At 47.6% G+C, this 24112-nt stretch overlaps 1 protein-coding gene across 1 annotated transcript in view; it reads left to right on the plus strand.

The window, feature by feature from the left end:
* The window catches only part of LOC140410640 (exostosin-1-like), a 968627-nt gene that overhangs the window by 912564 nt on the left and 31951 nt on the right, over positions 1 to 24112 (plus strand). The window contains exon 11 of the mRNA XM_072499003.1: positions 9029 to 9200. Within this exon, the coding sequence (XP_072355104.1) occupies positions 9029 to 9200 (172 nt within the window). The remainder of the gene's footprint in view (positions 1 to 9028; positions 9201 to 24112) is intronic.

Below are 24112 nucleotides of genomic sequence, written 5' to 3' on the forward strand. Positions count from 1 at the left end.
CTCCAAATGGAGAAAATCAAATTCGCCATCCGAGGGTCAGACGACGGCTTCCACAGAATGTGGGAGCCATTCACCCAATTGTTCCGGGACTTGTTTGTGGCCAACAAACAAGCAGAAGAATAGCCAGGTAGCCAGGGACCAGGGGAAAGCAGCCAAAGCTTGAGAGGGAGAGATAGACTGGGGGAGAGGGGGGGGGACAACTCATTCTAAGAGGAAGGAAAGGCGAACCATGGGGGGGGTTAGGAGGAAATGAAAGGGAACCGCAGGGGTTGTGGGGGACGAGGGAAGAGATAGGGAACAATAGAGGAGAGCCAGGGAGGTAGGTGGGAGGGAGGGGGGGGTGGGAGGCACAGAAACGTTAACCAACCTGATATCCACAGGAACAGAGAAAAAGGAGAATACCGGCGGAGGACGGGAGGGCCGGCTGAAGTGCACAAGAAGACAACGGCGGCGAAATCCGACCGGGAGAAGCGAGGGGCAACACCGGCACCAGACCCACTCGAGGATTGCCCTCCGGAAGTGCCTCGCCAGCACGAACGGATGGCTACTTACATATATATAGATATATCATATCCTGTAATAATATACTCTGTGCAAAAATCCAATAAAAAACATTTTTTTAAAGAAAGAACGGCGCCGACGGGACTCCGGTTTTTTCTAATGGCCGTTCGGCCCATCCCGACCGGAGAATCGCGGGGGGGGGGGCGCATAGCGCAGCCGTCACCGCGCCTACCACGCCGGCGCCAATGCCAGCGATTCTCCGCTCTGCGGAGGATCGCGTTGGAGCGGTGTGGCGTGATTCACGTGGCCCCCCGGCGATTCTCCGACCCGGCTCCTCCGGGATGGGTTTGGAAGGCCACCGATACTGCCTGGGAAGTTGTGGCAGCTGCTGTCAGTGCGAATAGTGTGACCAGGAGGACCAGCGCCAATGTCAGAAAAAGAACAATGACCTCCAGAGCTGCAAGGGTAAGTTACCACCTCTCTCCTGGCATCAGTTCTGCCTCAAATTCCCAACTCCCCCCCCCCCCCCCCCCCCCCAACAAATCACTGGCTAACACCTCACACCCTCACCACATCCGGTGTTTGTGCTTCCCATAGAATCCCTCCAGTGCAGCAAGAGCATATTCAGCCCATCGAGTCTGCACCGGCCCTTGGAAAGAAAGCCCTACCTAGCACACGCCCCCACCCTATCCCAGTGACCACAAACCTTTTGGACACTATGGAGCCATTTATCATGGCCAACGCAGCAAAGGTCTATTCACATGTCAATAAAATGGATCAACTCATTACCTTAGTTGTCCGCCTGTCTTGGTCTGCAGGCACCCAAACCTCTGTCCTATCCACCTATGGTAATATCAGGTGGTGATGGGGCCACGTTAGACTTCCCTCCTGCTGCCTTCCGCTGCCATTGTAACCTTCAGCAGAAAGCAAATGGTAGTGGATTGGCTGCTGGTTACACATCTTTGTTTTACAGTTTGAAAGGTGAATCGTGCAGGACAGGTACCAACCAGCTGAGCTACTGCTTGCCTGTTTTCCACCATCACAAAATGTTTCAACCAGCGCTCAGTTATTTAAATTTTTGGAAGCTGGAGAGTTATTGTTTTCATGTTGAATTCCAATTACAGTAAAATAAAACTTTAAACAGGAAGGAAGCAGCTCAATGCCGCTGAACGTAAAATAAACATCGCCAATTTTAAATGTGCACCAGAGGGAATAGTGATTTATTTATGGATTTAATTATATATTTTTCACTGGTTCATAAGAGAAGTTCTACCCGTGTCCTTAACACAACTAAAGGCTGACTGATGCTTTTCTTCAAAGAAACCACAAATCAAAGGGGAGCTGATTTAATGTTTTAATTTGGAAGAGTTATAATAACGCAACAGTTTTTTCTTTGCAGATTTGTGACAAAACATTTAAGCTTTATTACATCTTTAGTGACAGCAAAAGAAGCCCCTGATAATTGACTCAAAAGATCTGATGAAAACATAATTTTCCAAAATGGCTATGCGAGAGACCATTCATACAGTGGCATGTGCTTTCAATTTTGGATGATGTTAGCTAATTGGCGCTGTTGTACTTGAAGAAAATGTGGTTATGATACAGAAAACTGAACAAACATGAGAACATCCAGGTACTGAGAGGTATCATATCATCAAAGGGCTCGAGGGAAGTGTCAGTATTAAAATGTCACCACTATTGATTTTTCATTAAGCATACATTGTAATCATTTCTCTGCATGACAAAGTCTGAATTGTTCAGCTGAACTTAAAACGCAATGCTACATTTAGATAATTCTGAGCTCCAGTAATGTAAGCTGCATGTTTCTGTTAAGAAACACAAGGCAGCATTTTAGCCTCTGGCATCTCTTCTGTGATTAGTGTTTTGCGAACGTTGGTGAGAGTTGAAAAAGACCTAGAAATTGGAAAATGCAGTGCCCATTATTTGGAATGAATTCAATATGGGTCAGGATTCTCCCATTTGGCGGCAGTGTCCACGCTGTTGGAAACGCCATCGCATTTCACGACAGCATGAACAGGCCGCTGGGAGTACGGATTGTTGGGTTAGCGCGGCGCTGGAGCGGTTCACGCCGCTCCAGCCTCCCATCCCGGCGCGAACTGTGTGCGACGGGATCCGCGCATGCGCAGTGGCGCCGGCACCAACCCGCGCATGCGCGGTGGCCTCCCTCAACGCGCCAGCCCCGACGCAACATGACGCGGGAGTTCAGGGGCCGGCGCAGAAGAAAATAGGCCCGGGGAGCGAGAGGTTGGCCTGCCGATTGGTGGGCCCCGATCCCGGGCCAGGCCCCATCAGAGGCCCCCCCTGGGGTCGGAGCCCCCCTTCTCCACCCCCCCCCTCCCCCTCCAAACAGACCGCCCCCGACCCTGCACGCAGAGTTCCAGCCGGCTGCGACCAGGCGTCGTGTGGACGCCGCCGGCGGGATCTGCCTTTTTAGAGCGACCACTTGGCCCATCCGGGCTGGAGAATCGGTGGCCCGGTCACGTACAGTGGCCCACGACCGACGGCACGCCAAACCTGGAGCGTGCATCTTGCATATGGGCGGAATTCTCCAAGCCCAGGGCTGGGCTGGAGAATCCCCGCAATCGGGCCTCGCCGCCCCGACGCCGGCACGCGATTCTCCGTGATTGGCGCGGCACCGGTCGGGGGCCACTGTATGCGGCCGGGCCACCAATTCTCCGGCCTGATGGGCCAAGCGGCCGCTCTAAAAAGGCAGAGTCCCGCCGGCTCCGTGCACACCTGGTTACAGCCGGCGGGAACTCTGCACGCAGGGTCGGGGGGCGGCCTGTGGGGGGGGGGGGGGAGGGGGGCTTCGGCCTGTGGGAGGGTTTGGGGGGGCCTCTGTTGGGGCCTGGCTTGTGATCGGGGCCCACCGATCGGCAGGCCGGCCTCTCGCTCCCGGGCCTATTTCCTTCCGTGCCGGCCCCTGAACTCCCGTGTCATGTTGCGTCGGGGCCGGGGCGTTGAGGGAGGCCACCGCGCATGCGCGGGTTGGCGCCGGCGCCACTGTGCATGCGCGGATCCCGTGGCGCACAGTTCGTGCCGGGAAGGGAGGCTGGAGCAGCGTGAACCTCTCCAGCGCCGTGCTGGCCCCCTGTAGGGGCCAGAATCGGTACTCCCAGTGGCCTGATCACGCCGTCGTGAAACGCCACGGCATTTCCGAAGGCGTGGACACTCTGCCACCAAATGGGAGAATCCCGCCCGTGTGGGCTCATTCCTCGCCAGGAGAATGCAACTTGTCAAATTCATTAGCATGCTCTAGACTTGACTCCAAAGTAAGAATGAGCTTATTTCCTCTGGAAACCCAGGTTTCAAGCCCTTTTCTATAATTGCGATCCAACTGACCCCAGTGCATTCTGAGTTCAGTTTTCTCGAGCCTAACACAGCAGTGGTCCATAAAAGAACTATTGCAGGTTACCACAATGAAAGTCAGTACTGAAATCTTGACAATCTTGACCATATTGCCAGGAGGAGCAGGATTGCTTCTAACACCAGAATGGAACTACGGATCACTGCAGCTAACACTTACCCGAGCCCTGCACACCAAATCCCTCCCAGTCTCCCAGTGGATCCTATACCTGTCACCCCACCAGCTGAGTTTAGTCCTCTTTGTCACTAGCATACTACCTCCTGGGATGCGTCTGGAGCCCCCAATCATGTCCTGATTGCACAAAAGGACCATGTTTACTTGATTTTCTTGCCTTTTCTTCATTTTAGCATCACAGTCATTAGAAATCCTAGAAAATGGCCCTGGAATTTCAGGGAATTGAAGAAACCCTGCAGAAAATCTGTAGGAACATTAAACAAAATTTAGTTGCAGAATTGTTGGAACTGGGAACAAATACTATTTAACTAAGGAGGGAGGTGGTAGGAAGTCTGTGATAAATCCTCCAGGTATGCATCCAGCTAGAGTTGATAGCCCTATTGCTACTGCTGAAATCAAATGTGAACCAAATTCTTGACCGCTGAAATAAAAAAGATGTGTGGTCAGGTGACAAATGTTAAGAGAGCAATAACATTCCAAGGGCTATAGATTGATTAAAATGCTTACGCAGCTAGATTTTAGTGTAGATAATTATAAAATAATCAACGATGGAAAAGCTATTTATGAAGGACGCAATTTGAAGGAAATGAAACAGAGTTCTGTGTCGAGCGCATTTAGCCGGGCATCTCCTGGCGCTGGCAGTGATGAGAACAACCCGCTATTAAACGGGACTCTGCTTCATTTCCGGGCCTCGGCGAGGGACGCCCCGCCAAGGCCGAACTTTAGTCCCGTTTCCTGCAGTAAAGATCTCCGCTCGCCAATGCAGGAAGAGATCGGGGTGCCATTTTTAAATGGCGCCTCGATCTCTGCACCCGCTCATCACGGCCTCCAGACCCCCCCAACTCACCAATAAGAGGTTCATGAGCTTCCCTACACCCCACATCATAAGGGCAGGGCACCCCCAGGCCCGATTTCCAGCATGGCTTCCCAAGTCGAGCACGGCAAGGCCTGAAATCTATGTGTATCCATTAATATGGGCACTGGCCAACTGGAAACCCTGACCTCATTTGTGCCCGGTCATTGAAATGGTGCAGACCTCAATCTGATGGCATTTGGTGAGCATCCCACCCCGCTATTCACGGCCCAAAAAATGGGGTCGTTAAAACCCACCCCATTAGTTCCCACAAACAGTAAAGAAGTAAATAACCGATCAGCACAAAAACAAAATATTGTGGATGCTTGAAAGCTGAAATAAATAACGAGCCAATACATTTTGTGGTGCTTTGAGGGAGGAATTTTAACCAAGACAGGGAGATGTTCCCTCTATTCTTCAAATAGTGCTGTGGGATCCCGTGTCCAGCTGAATGGATAGCTGAAATCTCAGTTTAACATCTCATCCAGAGCATGTCACCTCTGACAATGTAGTATTGTTTTGGTACTGAACTAACAGCCACCTTGCTTAGTGGGGACAGTGCTCCCAACTGAACCAAGTTGTTAGTTTCCAAATATTTCCATAATAAAAGTATCCATAGTATAAGAAATGTAATATATTGGCTGGGAAGGTATCGGGGTGTTTGCCATTTCATGATACTTGAAACCCCAAATAATTCCCTATCTCTATAATTGTTTGAGCATTTTACTAACACAAATGTACAATTTGAATGTTATTGTTAAATCATTCGACTGTATTCATTTACATATATATTTCTGATTCACTTGGTCTCAGCCACACAATTTCACAGCTGGGTGAAATTCTGCATATAAGCCAAAGTAGCTCAACATTATTTTCAGCAGAATAAGAAAAGTACGAGTGAAAAGGTCAAATAATTTTCTGATAACTGCATTGGGCCAAATTGAGAGTTCCTGCATCATCAGCCCTGATCAGTGAAAGACTTGCCAGATCTCAATTATATTCGCTTCGAAGACTTATATTCAAATTGGTGGTACATCATTATGTTACAATTTGTTGTGGTTAAACACAGTAACATTTGGATTCTTGTCAAGAAAGAGTCGGAGAAGTTATTAGAGAATAGGATACTGTACAAATTGGAAAAGTGTAAGTTAGAGAATAATGTGATATGCACATTATTGGCTGATTATTAATTAATATAGAAAGCAAGCAATGCTGCATCACTAAAGGTTGTGTCATAGACCAAACCTAATCTGAGTGATGAGACACTTTTTTAATCCATGATCCCAGATCCCAAATTCCACTCACTTTGCTGTGGAAAATACTGACCATAAGATGAACAATACTGTACATAAAGTAGAAGTGTGAGAGAATGAGCCATTTCACTCTCATGCATTCAGTATACAGTTTCAGAGTAGTATTGCTGAATGCTGGGTGTAACGATAAAGGTTAAAAAGCAAATTACTTTGGATGTTGGAAATCTGAAATGAAAAGAGAAAATGCTGGAAATACTCATCAGGTCAGGCAGCATCTGTGGAGAAAGAAAAATATTAGTGTTTCAGTTTGCATGACCTCAGGACGAGAAAGGTTAGAGGTGCAATAGGATTTAGGGAAGTACAGAGGCAGGGAATTTGGGAAAGGAAGGAAAGAGCAGAAGTAAATGTCTAAGATGGGGCGGGATTCTCCGACCCCCTGCCGGGTCGGAGAATCGCTGGGGGCTGGCGTGAATCCCCCCCGGCGATTCTCCGGCCCGCGATGGGCCGAAGCCCCTCTGCTGAAATGCCTGTCCCGCCGGCGAGAATCAAATCACCTCTCTTACTGGCGGGGCTAGGCGGCGCGGGCGGGCTCTGGGATCCTGGGGGAGACGCGGGGCGATCTGGCCCCGGGGGGTGCCCCCACGGTGGCATGGCCCACAATCGGGGCCCACCGATCCGCAGGCGGGCCTGTGCCGTGGGGGCACTCTTTTCCTTCCACCTCGGCCACAGCCTCCGCGATGGCCGATGCGGAAGTGACCCTCCCCTGCGCATGCATGGGATGACGTCAGCAGCCGCTGATGCTCCCGCGCATGGGCGGACCTCCGTCGACCGGCGGAGTCCCTTCAGCCCCGACTGGTGTGGCGCCAAAGGCCTTTCCCGCCGTCCGGCAGCGTGCCAACCACTCCGGAGCAGACCTAGCCCCTCAAGGTGAAGGCTTGGCCCCTAAAGGTGCGGCTAAATCCACACCTTTGGGGCGGCCAGACGCCGGAATGGTTCACGCCACTCCAACCCGCCAGGACCCCCGCCCCGCCAGGTAGGGGAGAATCCCGGCCATGGAGTGCAAGGTCATGTTTGCGGACTGAAAGGAGGTGGTGCCCTTGCAAAGCAGTCACACAATCTAAATCTGATTCTCTCAACACAGAGGAGACTATCAAGACCAGTGAATAGAAATTTAAAGAAGTACAAGTATGTCACAAGTTTAGGACTCTAGACAGTGTGAAGGGAGGCGGTAAAAAGGCAGATATTGCCTCTCCTGCAGTTGTATGGGAAGGGGAGGGAATGTTGAGGGTGTTTGAAGAGCAGACCATGGCGTTGCAGAGATCTTTGGCATGCTAAAAGGGGAGGGGAGAGTGGTTGATGTGTTTGATATTGGTGTCACTGCTGTGCTTGAAATGGAAGAGGATGATCTGTTCAATATGGAGGTTGAGGTAAAATGTGAGAAGGGGGAGCCCTCTGATCGTTCTGGGAGTGAGGGAATAGATGAGAGTGAAAGTGCTGGAAATAGAAATGGATCAAGGAGTTTTTCAACCACAGTTGTGTGGATTACGTCGTTGAGAATAAAGGAAGACGTATCGGAAGCTCTAGTACAGAAGAGCGGAAGCTGAGGATAGTGAAAAGATGGCAAAGGGTAAGATTGGAAGGGTGGATGGGATTAGCAAATGAGAACTGCAAGAAGGATCCATGTCCAAGGTCCATGTCCAAGAATACCTGAAGCTTGCGGTCCTTGACACTGGAAATTTAGAAGGTAAATTTAAAGTGGTGGATGAAGCGAAAGATGAAATAGAGCAAACATCTGTAAAAGTGACAAACAGAAATCCCAACGGATGGAAGAGCATACTTTCTTCAAGGTGGGCGTTCCTGGAAGAGAAATGGCAGTGAATTAAACACTAAAGAAAAACTGTGGCTGCTGGAAATCATTTGCCGCTTCACTCTTACATGTTGCAAGATTCAGATATAGAGGAGGATACTCTGATGTCCTGACTGCTGAAAACGTAGCATTTATTTGTGTTGTCACTTTCTTCTAAATATATCGGGCTAGATTTTTAATCGGGTCAGGGATCAAATGTGGTGCCTAGTTCCGGGTCCCGACCCTGCATGGCGCAGAGCACAATCTGCAATGCCCCAGGCAATTAAATGCCAGGGAGCAGGTTCCCCATCCAATCTGGAACAGCTAAGGTGGGATCTGTCTGCCTGAGCATGAAAACTGGAAGAGAAAGGGCTCGGCAAGTTTGTTCTTATTTTTCAAAATGCCACAGCAGCCTGCATGATCCAAAGGGTACCACCACACCAGGACAGCCAGTAGCTGTGGCTGGGTGGCTTTTATGGTTCATTCACTCCTTGCCCCTTTCACCCTGAGCCCGACTTGGCTATCCACATTGCTGACTGGGATTGCTAATCATAATGGCAACACGGCCTTAATAGGCCTGTTAATTAACAAAATCGCCAGCAGAGAGCTGATCCGTTCCCGAGCTACCCAAATTGAAAATGTCTGTGGGTCACGATTACAGCAACAAACTGGCACTGAGACAAGTGGCACAAAATTGCCTGTGATCTCATTTGAAAGTCCAGCCCGTTGGTGTAAGTGGCAAATATGGGAATCATTCCTAAATAGAATAAAACCAATTTGTATCCAAAAACATTTTGCTTTAGGTTTCAACCTGTCGACATGAACAAAGATAATTTATTTTCAACTTTGAAAGGCAGCATCTGTGTTTGATCACTGTTTAATGAAAATATTCCAATATCAGTCAGAGGAAACATCCTCCTACACTATTCAATTGTTCTGTCTTAATTATACTCTGAGTTGGAAGATATTAATTGGGTGATAGATGTCTATATGACATTTCTATTTTGTTACAGATATTATCACTACCTGTACAGCTATTACTTGCCAGCCAGTCTTCACAACATGATAGACCAGATGACAAACTGTGAAGATATCCTAATGAACTTTCTGGTTTCAGCCATTACCAAACTCCCTCCGATTAAAGTGACACAAAAAAAGCAGTACAAGGAAACTATGATGCAACAGGTATGTATAAAACGCTACTCAAATCTTGCACCTTTTTATCAAATTTCATTTAACTTATAAACATGCAGAAGCTGATGAACAATTTCAGGAGAGCCTGCATTGTGCCCAAAGAGGTAATCACTCCAAACGGACATGTAACTGAAACGATCCGATGATTAAACCACTGCTTCAAGACAACTAAGTAAGTTAATTCATGTTATTACATTGGATTTCAGGATTTAATGGCGTTTTGGGACTAAATTGGCAATTAGTTATTCTTCTGTAATAACTAAAATCCAATGGCACATGAAAGCAAGTAATTGCAAAGCGAGTACTGTGGATCCTGAACCTGTGATGGCTTAATGTACAATTATGTCCATTATCATCAAGTGAAGAAACTCGAATACACAAAAGTGCAATTTTTGCAGCGGTGTATCTGCATGTTTGTAAAGGGGGAAATGAACTCTGACGATATAAAATTTATTGTCTGCTAATTAATTTTAATTTTGGACATTTTTTGATGCATCAGCAGTTGAAGTCAAAGATAATTCATTGTGGAATGTGATAATCACAGATTCATAACATCATTGAGTCCATGCCAACTCTCTGTAGAGCAATGTAGTCAGTCCTATTTCTCCCGCTGTATCTCTGTAACCCTTCAAGTTTACTTCCCTCAAGTGCCCACCCAATTTCCTTTTTTGAAATCATTGATTGTCTCCACTTCCACCACCCTAGTAGGTAGCAAGTTCCAAGTCATTTTAAGTGCTACGGATTTCTTGCTCAAAGCCTTAAAACCACTATACTTAGTACCATCAGAGAGTGGGAACAATTTTCCTTTGCCTACTTTATTTAAACCTGTCATAATCTTGGACACCTCTATCAAATCTCAACCCCACTGTTCCAAGAGGAACAGCGTTAGCTTCCCCAATTTAACCCTGCAGGTAAAATCCCACATCCCTGGAACCACAATGGTAAATCTCTTCTGCACCCTCATATCCTTCCTGAAGTAACATAATTTCCCTGTTTTGTACTCAGTACATTCTATTTATGATGCTGAAGATTCCATATACTTTGCTAACTTCTCTTTCAGTACATCCTGCTATCTTCAAAGATCTATGTTCACAAAGACCAAGATCATTTTGTCCCTATAAGCCCTTTAAAACAATGCCATTTAGTCTATGTTGCCTCTTCTGCCAAAATGCATTTTCTCATACTTCACCTGCCACTTACCTGCCCATTCTCCTAACCTATCTATGGCCTGATATAGATGGTTGGTATCATCTTCACTGTTTGTCATAACTCCCAAGTTTGGTATCATCATCAAATTTTGAAATTTTATTCTTTATTCCAATATGAAACTCATTCATATATATCAGAAAAGCAGTAATCCTAGCAATAACCCTTTACCACCACTGATGTTAAACTGACTGGTCTGTAATTTCCATCATTTCTTGAGCAAGGTTGTCAGATTTGCCACTTTCCAATCCTTTGGCACCACCCCAAAACTAGGTAAATTTGAAAGATGATAGCAAGCCCTTCATTAACTCCAACCACATTTCCCTTAGCAACCTGGGATGCAAGCCACCTGGACCAGGTGACTTATTCACTCTAAACATAGCCAGCCTTTCCAATACATCCTGCCTATCAATTTTCATCCCATTGACGGATATTATCATCTCTGTTTCTGCTGATACCAATATCCTGAGTAAAACCGACACAAAGTGCTCATTAATTATTCCAGCCTTGCTCTGCTTCTTGAAATTTGTATCATCCTCTTTGCCCCTAATAGGTTCCACCCCACCTCCTATTACCCATTTACCGCAGCATGATCGCACAAGTGGATAGCACTGTGGCTTCACAGCGCCAGTGTCCCAGGTTCAATTCCCCGCTGGGTCACTGTCTGTGCGGAGTCTGCACATTCTCCCCGTGTCTGTGTGGGTTTCCTCCGGGTGCTCCGGTTTCCTCCCACAGTCCAAAGATGTGCAAGTTAGGTGGATTGGCCATGATAAATTGCCCTTAGTGACCAAAAAGGTTAGGAGGGGTTATTGGGTTAAAGGGATAGGGTGGAAGTGAGGGCTTAAGTGGGTCGGTGCAGACTCAATGGGCCGAATGGTCTCCTTCTGCACTGTATGTTCTATGTTCTACATGCCGGTAGGAGATTTTTGTGTTCACTTTTATGCTAATGTGTACAATAAAATCATCATAAAAATATTGAAATGTGATGTAAAATTTAGAATTTATAATTGAAAAAAAGCATCAATAAAAGGGAAGAGGACAACAGCTTATATATATAACTATCCCCAAGTGCACTTTAAAGTGAGGAGGCTAGGACATATTAATTGTAGAATAGATGAGGCAGGGGAACACTAAATAAACTTTTAAATGGTCTCGGGATCCAATCTCCCATGCCCATTTTCACAAAGCCGCTGTACACCTCCAAACCCCACAAAGTTAGTCTACCACATCTAAAGCCACAAAGCATCACTCTACATCATCTAAAGATGATCTTTCACCCCAAGACCCAGTTCACAGGGAAACTGTACCCTATTCAAGTCCCACGTTTTCGCATATTTAGTTTTTTCATTCAATCCTTTTTCCCATTGTAACCTCATTATGATGTAGTCTTCTTCCACCATCTCTTGTTCAAACTCGTGCTCTTCCCTTCTTTCCCTGCTGATCCTTGGCTTTCTGCTGTGGTTTGACAGCAGAACAATAGAAGTCCCAAAGAAAATCCCACCAAAGAGGTTTTTAAATGGAAGGCATTGAAAATGCAACACTGCACCGTTGGGAAAGAAATGTCAATCAATGCATCGAACAATAAATGAGATCAAATAGGATATTGATCTTTACTTCACTCATGAGAAAAAATCAACTAAGCTCAGTAGTGCCTATGGCATTTGCGAGTTATGCTTTCAGTCAGACTCATGAAGTAAAAATCAATATCATACTAACCATAATTTATTATCTTCGATTTTATTTCTAAAAACTTTGTGTTTCATTTATAAAGTTTAACATTTATGACCATTTTTAAAATTTGAAAATATTTGCATATTTCTAGAGCTTAGTCTATCCAAATTTAAGAAAAATAGATGTAATTCACATCTGAATTGTAATACCAATATGCTAATTCTAGTAGCTGTGACAGATATGTTGGTCCTGTTCCATTTCTGGTCAATGAAAACGAAGAAGAGCATAGAATTTATCCCAACTGTTTGGCTAATTATTTATTCCTCAAACAACATTCCAAATGCAGATTATCTGGCCACTATCATACTGCTGTTTATGGGAGCTTGCTGTGTCCATCTTGGCTGTCGCATTTCCTACATTACAACAGTCTGTACCCTTCAACAGAAGTGCTTCATTGGCTTTAAAACTGTTCGGACATCCTGTGGTCATGAAAGATGCTATATAAATGCAATACTTTATTATTTTTCAAAGGTTAGCTCCCCTGGATGATGATGATAATAGGGAGATTTGATAATGCTGTTGAATGTCAAGGAAGGTGCTTATACTATCTGCTGATGATTATTGCCTGATGTTTATGACACAGATATTACTTCCCACTTATAAGCCCAAGCTTGAATATTGTCCAGGTCTTCCTGCATGCAGGCATGGACTGCTTCACTATCTAATAAATTGCAAATGGAGCTGAACACTGTGCATTATTCAGTGAACGGACATACTTCTGATCTTCTGATGGAGGAAAGGTCATTGGTGAAGCAACTGAAAATAGTTGGGCTCAGGGTGCTGCCTTGAACAACTCCTGCAATGATGTCCTGGATTGAGATCATTGACCTTTGATCCCCTGGTATTCACCAATGCTTTTTGCGCACTTCAAGGTGAAGGGTAGCAATGATAGCTCATCCACTGTCACTCATAAGACAGAAACAAAGCAAAGTTCCCTTCCTTCTATCTCAACTGCTGGTTTCCATCTGCACCATGTGACTAGCACTCCCCTCCTAGTCTGCTGTGGTACTTTTTACAATTCCCCAAACCAACCATCCTTGCCCAGAATGATCAACAGTTCAGATTAGTTTCATGATAATGCTAATGCTCAGAGTTGACTTCAAACCATCCCATCAATATGGGTCAGATTTAAATCTAGAGCCAGAATGTTATGCTCCACCCAGCAGGTTTTCATACGAGCGGGGAGCGGGGTGAGGGGGACACCTTTCACCCGAGACCCTGATATCCCCCCTCCCGCAACCCCCCAGGCCGTCACAACCCAACCTGGGACCCCTAACTATATAATTTTGTTTGTTTGGTTGATGACTGCTCTGCATGCAGAATAGAGTCCTTGTCACTTATAGTGGCCATATGGTGTTAACATAATTTGTTATCCACACACGGTGGACAGTAAAACAAAAAGCAAATAGCCAGCATAATTTAAAAGCACAGGCAATCTCACTGAGCATCTGCTTCTCCTAATTGTTAATTGTCAGATCAAGAATCCCATCACAAAAGTAATTGCACTTTAGATTGAATCTAAATGTAAATCAGGGGCAAAATTCTCCCCCAACGGCGGGATGCCCGCCGACTGGCGCCAAAGCCGGCGCCAATCAGACGGGCATCGCGCCGGCAAAAAGGTGCGGAAGTCTCCGCATGTTTGGCGGCCTAGCCCCAACATTGAGGGGCTAGGCCGACGCCGGAGGGATTTCCGCCCCGCCAGCTGGCGGAAATGGCGTTTGTTGCCCCGCCAGCTGGCGCGGAAATGTGGCGCATGCGCGGGAGCGTCAGCGGCCACTGTCAGTTTCCCAGCGCATGCGCGGGAGCGTCAGCGGCCGCTGTCAGTTTCCCGCGCATGCGCAGTGGGGAGAGTCTCTTCCGCCTCCGCCATGGTGGAGACCGTGGCGGAGGCGGAAGGGAAAGAGTGCCCCCACGGCACAGGCCTGCCCGCGGATCGGTGGGCCCCGATCGCGGGCCAGGCCACCGTGGGGGCACCCCCCGGGGTCAGATCGCCCCGCGCCCCCCCCCCCCCAGGACCCAGGAGCCCGCCCACGCCGCCTGGTCCCGCCGGTAAATACCAGGTTTGATTTACGCCGGCGGGACAGGCAATTCCTGGGCGGGACTTCGGCCCATACGGGCCGGAGAATCCAGCGGGGGGTCCCGCCAACCGGCGCGGCCGGATTCCCGCCCCCGCCCAATCTCCGGGAGCGGAGACTTCGGCGGGGGCGGGGGTGGGATTCACGGCGGCCAACGGCCATTCTCCGACCCAGCGGGGGGTCGGAGAATGACGCCCCAGATCTTACCCAAAATCAGCAGAGATATTAAATCGTTAAGTATAAGGTAAGTACTTATTGAAATGTTTGAAATAGTTGATGCCAATAAGTTAAATACTTATTGAAATGTTTGAAATAGTTGACGGCCTAGTATTTTTTAAGGCACTTTTGCAATAGCCTTTTCTGGTACTGGGCAACTGCTTAGCACTATTTGTTCAATATAGATGACTGTTGGTGATGAGCTTGGACCATAGAAATGGTGGGGACTGTTTTTTCCTAGATCTCATTCAGCTTGCCTTTAACAATTTTCAGAAAGGAATTAATTTTCATCTTCAACATATATTTGACAAACCGCTCAAAAAGCCCACCTGATGTCACCAGTGAGCGATCAAAATAATTTTGATAGTTGGGATTCTTTTGCATGATCTTGGGCAATGTCCTCAAATGTCCAACACTGGAAAGCAGCTTGCTGATAAAGCATGAAATCAATGTGGAAACCACAACATGAGCCTACACTACAAAATTACCTGCTGAATTGAATGGTCAGTTCAGAGGATGAGAATAAAATGGTTCAGGACATTGGCAAAGAGAGTAGTGTGAAATTATGGTCACCAGAAGGTTGAAAATGTGCAGTTCTACAAACCTTTAATCTTGCCAAGTGACATTGGCCATTTTATATCTGTACCATCCATATACAGTGGACAAGTTCATCCATGAGCAGGCATTGCACTCAATTTTATAAAAATAATAATCTTTATTATTGTCACAAGTAGGCTTACATTAACACTGCAATGAAGTTACTGTGAAAATCCCCTAGTCGCCACATTCCGGCGCCTGTTCGGGTACACTGAGGGAGAATTCAAAATGTCCAATGCACCTAACAAGCATGTCTTTCGGGACTTGTGGGAGGAAACCGGAGCACCCGGTAATGTGTAAAAGCAACAGTGTTGTTGTGGTGGGTGATTTTAACGTCCCCTATATTGACTGGGACTCACTTAGTGCTAGAGGCTTGGATGGGGAAGAGTTTCCAAGGATCATCGGAGGGCTTCTTGAAACAATATGTAGATTGTCCAATTAGGGAAGAGGCAGTATTTGATCCGACATTGGGGAATGAGCCCGGCCAGGTGATCAAAGCTTCAGTAGGGGAGCATTTCGGGAACAGTCACCATACTTCAGTATGTTTTAAGGTGCTAAATTGGGGGAAGGCTAATTATAACAATATTCATCAGGAACTGAAGAATCTAGATTGGGGTGGATATTTGAGGGTAAATCAACATCTGTCATGTGGGAGGCATGTCAATTGATAGGAATTTAGGACCGGCATGTTCCTTTGAGGAAAATGGATAAGTATGGCAAGTTTCGGGAACCTTGGATAACAAGGGGTATTGTGAGCCTAGTCCAAAAGAAAAAGGAAAATTTATAAGGGCTAGAAGGCTGGCAACAGACGAAGCCTGTGAGGAATATAAGGAAAGTAGAAAGGAACTTAAGCAACGAGTCAGCAAGGATAAAAGGGGTCATGAAAAGTCATTGGCAAACAGGATTAAGGAAAATCCGAAGACTTTTTACACGTATATAAAGAGCAAGAGGGTAGCCAGGGAATGGGTTGGTCCACTCAAGGATAAGGGAGGGAATCTATGCATGGAACCAGAGGATATGGGTGAGATACTGAATGAGTACTTTGCATCAGTATTCACAAAAGCGAAGGACTTGGTGGATGATGAGTCTGGGGAAGGGTCTGTAGATAGTCTCGGTCACATTGAAATCAAAAAAGGAGGTGGTGTTGGGCCTCTTGAAAAACATTAAGTTATATAAGTCCCTAGGCTCCGAGTCCAGAGGTGGGAATATTTGGAGTGTCGGAAGATCCAGGAGCCCATGGGGAGAGAGAGGCCAATGTTTTGGCCTTTACCTCCCTGGTGGTTCGGAGATGAGTTCTGTTGGGATGGAGGTACTCTGAGCCTCCAAAGTCGGGTGTTTGGGTCAGTGACATGGCTAGAGAAAATTTAGTTTGCCTTAAGGGGTTCATTACAGTGATTCGCTTGGAGGTGGTAGCCGTTCATCAACTTCTTCAAGGAAAATTGACCGTCAACGGGGGGGGGGGCATGGAAGTGACAAATAAGGGTAGGAAATATAATTATGGGTAGTTAGGGTTTATGCTTGGAGGGGGGGGGGGGCATGTTATTGTGGAGTTTGTATGTGTGTTGGACCTCTTTGTTTAAAATGTTAAAATTATAAATGCCTCAATAAAATATTTTCTCAAAAAAAAGTTAAGTCCCTGGGGCCTAATGGGATCTACCCCAGAATACTGAGGGAGGGAAGGGAGGAAATTGCTGGGGACTTGAAAGAAAGCTTTGTATCCTTACTGGTTACAGGTGAGGTCCCATGCGACTGGAGAATAGCTAATGTTTCTTTGTTTAAGACGGGTAGCAAGCATCATCCAGGAAATTACAGGCCGGTGAGCCTTATGTCAGTAGTAGGGAAATTATTGGAGAGGATTCTTCAGGACAGGAATTACTCCCATTTGGAAGCAAATGGACGTATTAGCGAGAGGCAGCATGGTTTTGTGAAGGGGAAGTCGTGTATCACTAGCTTGATCGAGTTTTTCGAGGAAGAGGATGATTGATGTGGGCAGGGCAGTGGATGTTGTCTACGTGGACTTTGTAAGGCATTTGACAAGGTCCCTCATGGCAGACTGGTACAGAAGGTGAAGTACATGGGATCAGAGATGAGCTGGCAAGGTGGATACAGAACTGGCTTGGTCATAAAAGACACAGGGTCGCAGTGGAAGGGTGCTTTTCTGAATGGAGAGCTGTGACTAGTCGTGCTCTGCAGGGATCAGTGCTGGGACCGTTGCTGTTTATAGTGTATATAAATGATTTGGAGGAAAACAAATCTGATTAGTAAGTTTCCGGATGACACAAAGGTTGGTGGAATTGAGGATAGCGATGAGGACTGTCAGAGGATATAGCAGGATATAGATCGGTTGGAGACTTTGGCAGAGAGATGGCAGATGGAGTATAAACCGGACAAATGTGAGGTAATGCATTTTGGAAGGTCTAATACAGGTGGGAAATATAGTGAATGGCAGAGCCCCTAAGAGTATTGACAGGCAGAGGGATCTGGGTGTACATGTTCACAGATCACACAACGCAGGTGGAGAAGGTAGCCAAGAAGGTAGTCCATTGAAAATGACCTTGTTGATTTGCCTGACTGGTCTCTACCCTTCCCAGCAAATTTGGAAACACCAGGCTTAGTCTGGTCCTGAGAGGCTGGCCCATCAACAACTCTGCTGGCTGCATTCTTGCTGTACTGTGCACAGTGGTTCTACATCCCAGAAACGTGAGATTCTGGCCTCCAGGGTCGCTCTGACTACTTCTTAAGGCTCGAAGGTTAACCTGAAGGTTTGGACAGCTCATTCAGCCAGTCTGTTGGATGCTGGGTGGTAAGGTACAGTCCTGATGTGCTTGATACCATTTAAGAAGGTGATATTTTGAAATTCAGCACTCGTGAAGGCTGTTCTATTATCCAACACTATGACTTCAGGTATTCCGTGGGTCGAAAAACACTGATGTGTGATGTTGTAGACTTTGTTTCAAACACTTCCATCCAGTTTGAATGGGCATCAAAAACATTGTGCTCAAGAATGGTCCCCCATAATTAACATGAACTGTACCCATTGCCGGCCAGGGTGTAGTGGGACTGTAGCAAGCAATCTTTGTTGGCACTGTTCACAGTGCTTCACCAGGCACTCAATATTGGCATCGATGTCAGACTAACGAACAACAATAAGTGCAGCACAGGAACAGGCCCTTCAGCCCTCCAAGTGTGTGCCGATCATGATGCCCTAACTAAAAAAAAAACTGATACCCTGACTCGGTCCATATCCCTCTATTTCTTCCCTATTCAAGAGCCATCCAGATGCCTCTTAAATGTTGCTAAAGAACAATAATTACCATAAGTAACTCCTGATGAGCATCACAAAAGCGGCGCCGTCCCCGATTTCATCAGAAACTGTCATTCTCCGGCCGATCGCCGAACGCAATTTTAGCGTCGCCGACAGGAGAGTCCCGCCCAGCATCTCTGACTCCCCAAAATATGATGCCACTTTGCAGCTTAATTCATCCTTTCGTATATAGTACGGTTTCATCTCTTCAGAAACTGGCTCATTGCCCCAACTTCTTATATCCTGTGCCTCACTTTAGACAACAGTGGATCCCTGCTGGCCCAATATTTGATTTGCTGCATTGAACCTGGCAACATATCCAACAAATTCAGCACCATAACAATTTCCTGCGGTACTGGGGGAGGTGCTACACTCTCTGGTAAAGGCAGGTTACTAAGCACGTCTGAATTTGTGATATGTGTTCAAGGCCGGTGCTTGAATTCCTGTTCGTAGGTGGACAAAATTAACATCCAATGCTGAATTATTGCCAATGTGATTGGCGGAATAGCCTCATCTTCTTTAAAAAGACCCAAGAGTGGTTTGTGGTCCATAACAATGGTAAGGTCCCTCCCATATTCAAAGTAGTGGAACTTATTTACCCCATATACTATTGACAAGCCTTCTTTTTCAATCTGATAATAGCCTTTTTTGGCCTCTTTAGATGGTTCCCGCGACATACCCTACAGGTCTGTCATCCACCTTATGGGACAATACTGCACTAATGCCATATGGAGAGGCATCAAAGGTTATCACCATTTCCTTAGATGGGTCAAAATGCACCAGTAAACTCAATGAATATAACAATTGCTTTACTCTATTAAAAGCTTCTCTCAGGGGTATCTTCCAAACCCAATGCTAGTGCTTCTCTCGTAGCATATGCAAAGTGGACAATGATGTTGACAAATTTCGTAGAAAACGCCCATAGTAATTGATCATTCCTAAGAATGACTTGAACTCAGATCTGTTTCGTGCTCTGACCTTGTCTTCCATGGAGTATAATTCTTGTGCATCTCCTCAAAACCTCAGATGGGTTACCTATGTGTCTTGAAAAGTACAGTTTTCCTTCTTGAGGCATACTTCAGCCACTTGAGATTTCTTTAGCAACTCCTCTATCAAATCATCATCGAGGTATACTATGACTTGTGGCAGACCTAGCAGTTGATTTTCCATTGTTCTCTGGAAAATAGCACATGTTGACACCAAAGGCTATGGGCATATGCTGAAACAAACTTTGGTAGGTGTTCTATCGTAACTGTCAGACTTTTATCACGGGGATTATGGCTGCTGCTCACTGCATGAATTGAACTGGCTGGATAATACCCAGTTCTTCCAATTGCTTCAATTCCATGACCAACCTTTCTTGGAAGGTGTATAGTACAGGTCTTGCTCTAAAAGAACGAGGGGTTTCCTCTGACTCTACATAGATCTTCGCCTGGAGGTCATTCATTTTACCTAACTCGTCGTGAAAAAAGTTCTCATCCTTTCTCATTAACTCAGGCAGTCGTGCTTCCCGTACTTGGAAGATCGCCATCCAGTTTAACTTGATTACCTTGAGCCAATCACGGCCCAAAAGACTTGGCCCTTGGCCTGACAATATTATCATTGGGAGCTGACCGGAGCTGATGGCTTACAGGTACTGTGGCCACCTTTTATATTGATGGCCTCGCCTGTGTAAGTTTTGCTCTGGTACCCCTCAAACTCAATGGCTGGACTTCTTGTAAATAGAGAAATGTGTGTTCTCCTAACGCCATGGCAGAGGTTCTTGTGTCAACTTCCAATATTAAGGGCCTACCATTTGCCTAAAGCATCAAAGTGATAGGGCTACTTTGCCCCCTTCACGTTGAACAATGAGTGAACATTTAAATCCGTAGTGCTAGACTCTTCCATATGGGGCTGGTTTAGCACAGGGCTAAATTGCTGGCTTTTAAAGCAGACCAAGGCAGGCCAGCAGCATGGTTCAATTCCCGTACCGGCCTCCCCGAATAGGCGCCGGAATGTGGCGACTAGGGGCTTTTCACAGTAACTTCATTTGAAGCCTACTTGTGACAAGAAGCGATTTTCATTTCATTTTTCATTTCATTTCATGATGCACTTGTGATGTATTACTAACTCTGTTACTGGGTAGAATTGACTTACCTTTACACCCTACCTTAAGTGACCTTTCCTGTGTCGGAAAAAACATTCAACCTCTTTATACCGGCAGGCTTCAGGGGAGTGATTACCTGTGCACGGGTAACACTCTACTTCAACCCTAGGCAATTGATTGGCTCTTTTAAATCTTCTCACTTTATTTGCGGCTGAATTGCTTCCCATTTTAAAATTCCATCTTCATTTTTGACGCCACTGCTAACAGCAGCTTCCCGCCCTAACTGGTGGACCTCGCCATTTTCCATGCTCTAAAATTCGTATGCGCCTTTTTCTATTGCAAATGCCTTCTCCAGCGCCGCCTTAAAATTTATATCTGCCTCTGCTAATAGCTTCCTTTAGGCGGCCTCATTATTTACCCTGAAGATTAAATTGTCCTGCAGCGTACCATTGAGGGTCCTCAACAAGGTGACAGTGCGACGCCTGTGGCATGGCCTTGGGGACATGGCAGCACGTGGAGGAGGAGGATTCTCACTTCCAGTAGCCGTCAAGGTCACCACTGCCCTGAACTTTTATGCCTCAGGATCACTCCCGGGCTTGAGAGGGGACTTGTGCGGCATCTCACAAGCTACAGCCCGCAAGTGCATCCTTGAGGTCATGGAAGCTCTCTTTGCCGGGACAAAGAACAATATAAACTTTGACCTGGACCAGGCCCAACAGGATGTCTGGGCAACAGGTTTCTCCACCATTGCCAGGTTGCCCCAGGTCAAGGGGGTAGTAGATGACACGAATGTCACCTTGCACTCATCAGGCCATCTTGGAGCACCCTTCATCACAGGCAGGGGTTCCACTTCCTGAAGGTCAAGCTCGTCTGCGACCACCACATGAAGATCATGCATGTGTGTGCATGCTTCCCAGGGAGTATGCATGACAGCTACATCCTGGGGCAGTTGGACATCCCCGGTCTCTTCAAGGGCCACCCCAGGATGGCCAGTTGGCTCTTGGGGGAAGGGGTACCTACTGAGGGCCTGGCTAATGATGCCAGTATGGAGGCCAGAGACCAATGCGGACATATGAGATTACCATGTTGCCACCTTGGCTGTCATTGAGCGGTGCATCGGACTCCTCAACATGCAGTTCTGACGCCTGGACCGCTCTGGTGGTGCACTGTAGTATACCCTCCAGTGGGTCACCTGCTTTGTGGTGGTCTGCTGTGCTCTCCACAACCTGGCACAGCAGCGGAGCAATGTGCTGGAGGTGGAGTAATATGTTTCCACCTCCGAGGAGGAGGAAGGCAAGGAGGTGCCGGACCAGCAGGAGCGGGAGGACGAGTCAGGCTGAGGACAGGTGGTATGGGCGAGGGTCAGGAAAGCCCGGAGGGCCATCGAGGCCCTCATCCTCGCCCACTTCACATAGGATGTGACCTCGGCCCTCATTCTCACCTTCTCAACCCCCTCTCCCCAGCCCTCAGCCTTCCCCTCAGGATGAGGATCCTGCGGCCAGCATAACCTCACCTCTGCACCATAGGCCAACCCCTACATCGGTGACAGATTTGTCCTCAGCCACAAGCGTGACCTCCAGGGCCCGTTTCTCATAGAGGGGTGAGGACTTTGATGTCTGGCACTCCGCCGCCTGTCTGGGCCCTCCCATCTGTTGTGGGCAAACTTCTTAAGTAAGGAGATCAAAACTATACATAGCACTCCTGATGTGGGGATGGATTCTCTGTTTCGCGACGCCGGAAGTGAGAATCGTAATCTGGCAGAGAATCACGCAAAGTTGAAAAGAATCTGTTTTGCGCCCACTGCCAATTCAGCCACCATGCTCCAGTCCCTCACTGGAGGCGAAACCATAGTTTGCAATCCATGCCGGCAAGCCCATTAAAAACCGTTGTTTAAATAGATTATGTAGGTTGGACACTTCGTGCTCCACCCCTCCACGATGTTCTGCACCTTTCAGGCGGAACTCATGCGGGCGTGAATTGGTGCAAGTAGTTAGAAGCGGGGCATGGCTGCCATGGCTGCTGAGGGGGAGCGAGAAGGTAAGAAAACTCTTAACTTTCCAAAATTGTCGGGTTTGCTGGGGGGTGGCTGCCTGGGCCGGGGGGAGTAAGGGGGAACAACTTGGTGCCAAGTCCGTGCACTCAGGGTGTCCCCCTCTGGATCGGGTGGCCTGGCTCGACCACCGTTGCTGCAGTATGTGTCTTAAACACAGCCTGTTTGTGCTAATTACAGGCCCCTGGCTTTTCACACTACTGACTGCTCACTGTCTTCTGTAAATGTATAGCCTCTGATCATCTGGGAGCTCACCCAGGCCTCTGGAAACTCTCAGACCCCAGGTGAATCATCAATGGGATGGGTGTGGCCAAGCTCAATCACCAACACACCAGAGTCGTCTATCCTCAGTGCACTCAACAGAAGTGCAGCTCCACTGCAGGGCAAAGAGGGGAAAAGCAGAGCTCACCCCAAACAAAGGCACCGTGGCCATTGGCACTCTCCTTGGTACACTACCCCTTTCACGACAGAGACCTCACAGTGACACTATCAGCTAGCCCAGCCCTCAGGACCACCAGCTGTCTCCAAGCCCTGCCTGTCCACTGGACCCCTGCTCCCATCAATCCTGACCCTGGTCAGGTTGTCACAACTTGTGGGGCCTGGGTGTGGCACACATCACACAGCAGCTGAGCTCCCAGCGGACATACACTTTCCTCACTCATCCCCTGCCCATCCACAAGCCTCTAAGCATGGAGGCGATTGGTGGCACACGGTGACCCTCTCCACCACCCATTCAGTAAGGACACCCACAGTAGACCCACTGGGGAAACAGGGCAGGGACCACAGAGCGTATCGCTGTCACCGGTTGCAACAGCCACCGGTACCCCTGTTGACAGGGATGGGTGGTGAGGATAGACAGTCCCGGGTGCCTCTCACTGATGGGGTCAGGGGTGCAGTGCAGCAGCAACATATCGAGGGGGCCGGGTGAAGGGTGGGGTAGGTGGGGTTGGGAGGGTGACATGTTGAGGGTGGCGCAGCAGTACAATTCAAGGTGACTATGTAGCCTGGTGGCCTAAAGGTTAGCCGCTGAGGCCATGGCTAATGGCACCTGTCCAGAGACCCCAGACCGATGTGGATACCTGTTACAACAATGCCCATGCAGCAACCAGGAACGTCATTGAGAGGTGCATCAGCTTCATGAAAATACAACTCCGATGTCTGGGCCCCTGTGGTGGGGTCTCCAATATAGCCTTAGGAGGGGCTCGAGCATCGTGCTGGCCTGCTGCATCCTGCACAGCATCATGCAGTAGAGGGGGTACATGCCGGGGAGAGGATTTTCATGCATCAGACTCGATGGGCTGAAGGACCTCTTCTGCGCTGTATTATTCTATAATTCTGATTCTGGCCACCGCATACTGGACAACCTCATCAGCTCCCGATTTGGCAATTAGAGGCCAGGCCACTGGCAGCTCCACCGCACTGTCCCACCTTTCCATTCATTCCTGCCCCCCTCCCCCACTTCAAAATGAAACCCCCTTCACAATAACCCCTCATCCCTTCCCTATCCACCTTCCCTTTCCCTCAGTCCCTCACTCCACCTTCCCTTTCCCTCAGTCCCTCACTCCACCTTCCCTGTCCCTCAGTCCTTCACTCCACCTTCCTTGTCCCTCAGTCCTTCACTCCACTTTTCCTGTCCCT

This window comes from Scyliorhinus torazame, chromosome 4 (genome assembly GCF_047496885.1).
Source record: "Scyliorhinus torazame isolate Kashiwa2021f chromosome 4, sScyTor2.1, whole genome shotgun sequence".
Taxonomy (NCBI): Eukaryota; Metazoa; Chordata; class Chondrichthyes; order Carcharhiniformes; family Scyliorhinidae; genus Scyliorhinus; species Scyliorhinus torazame.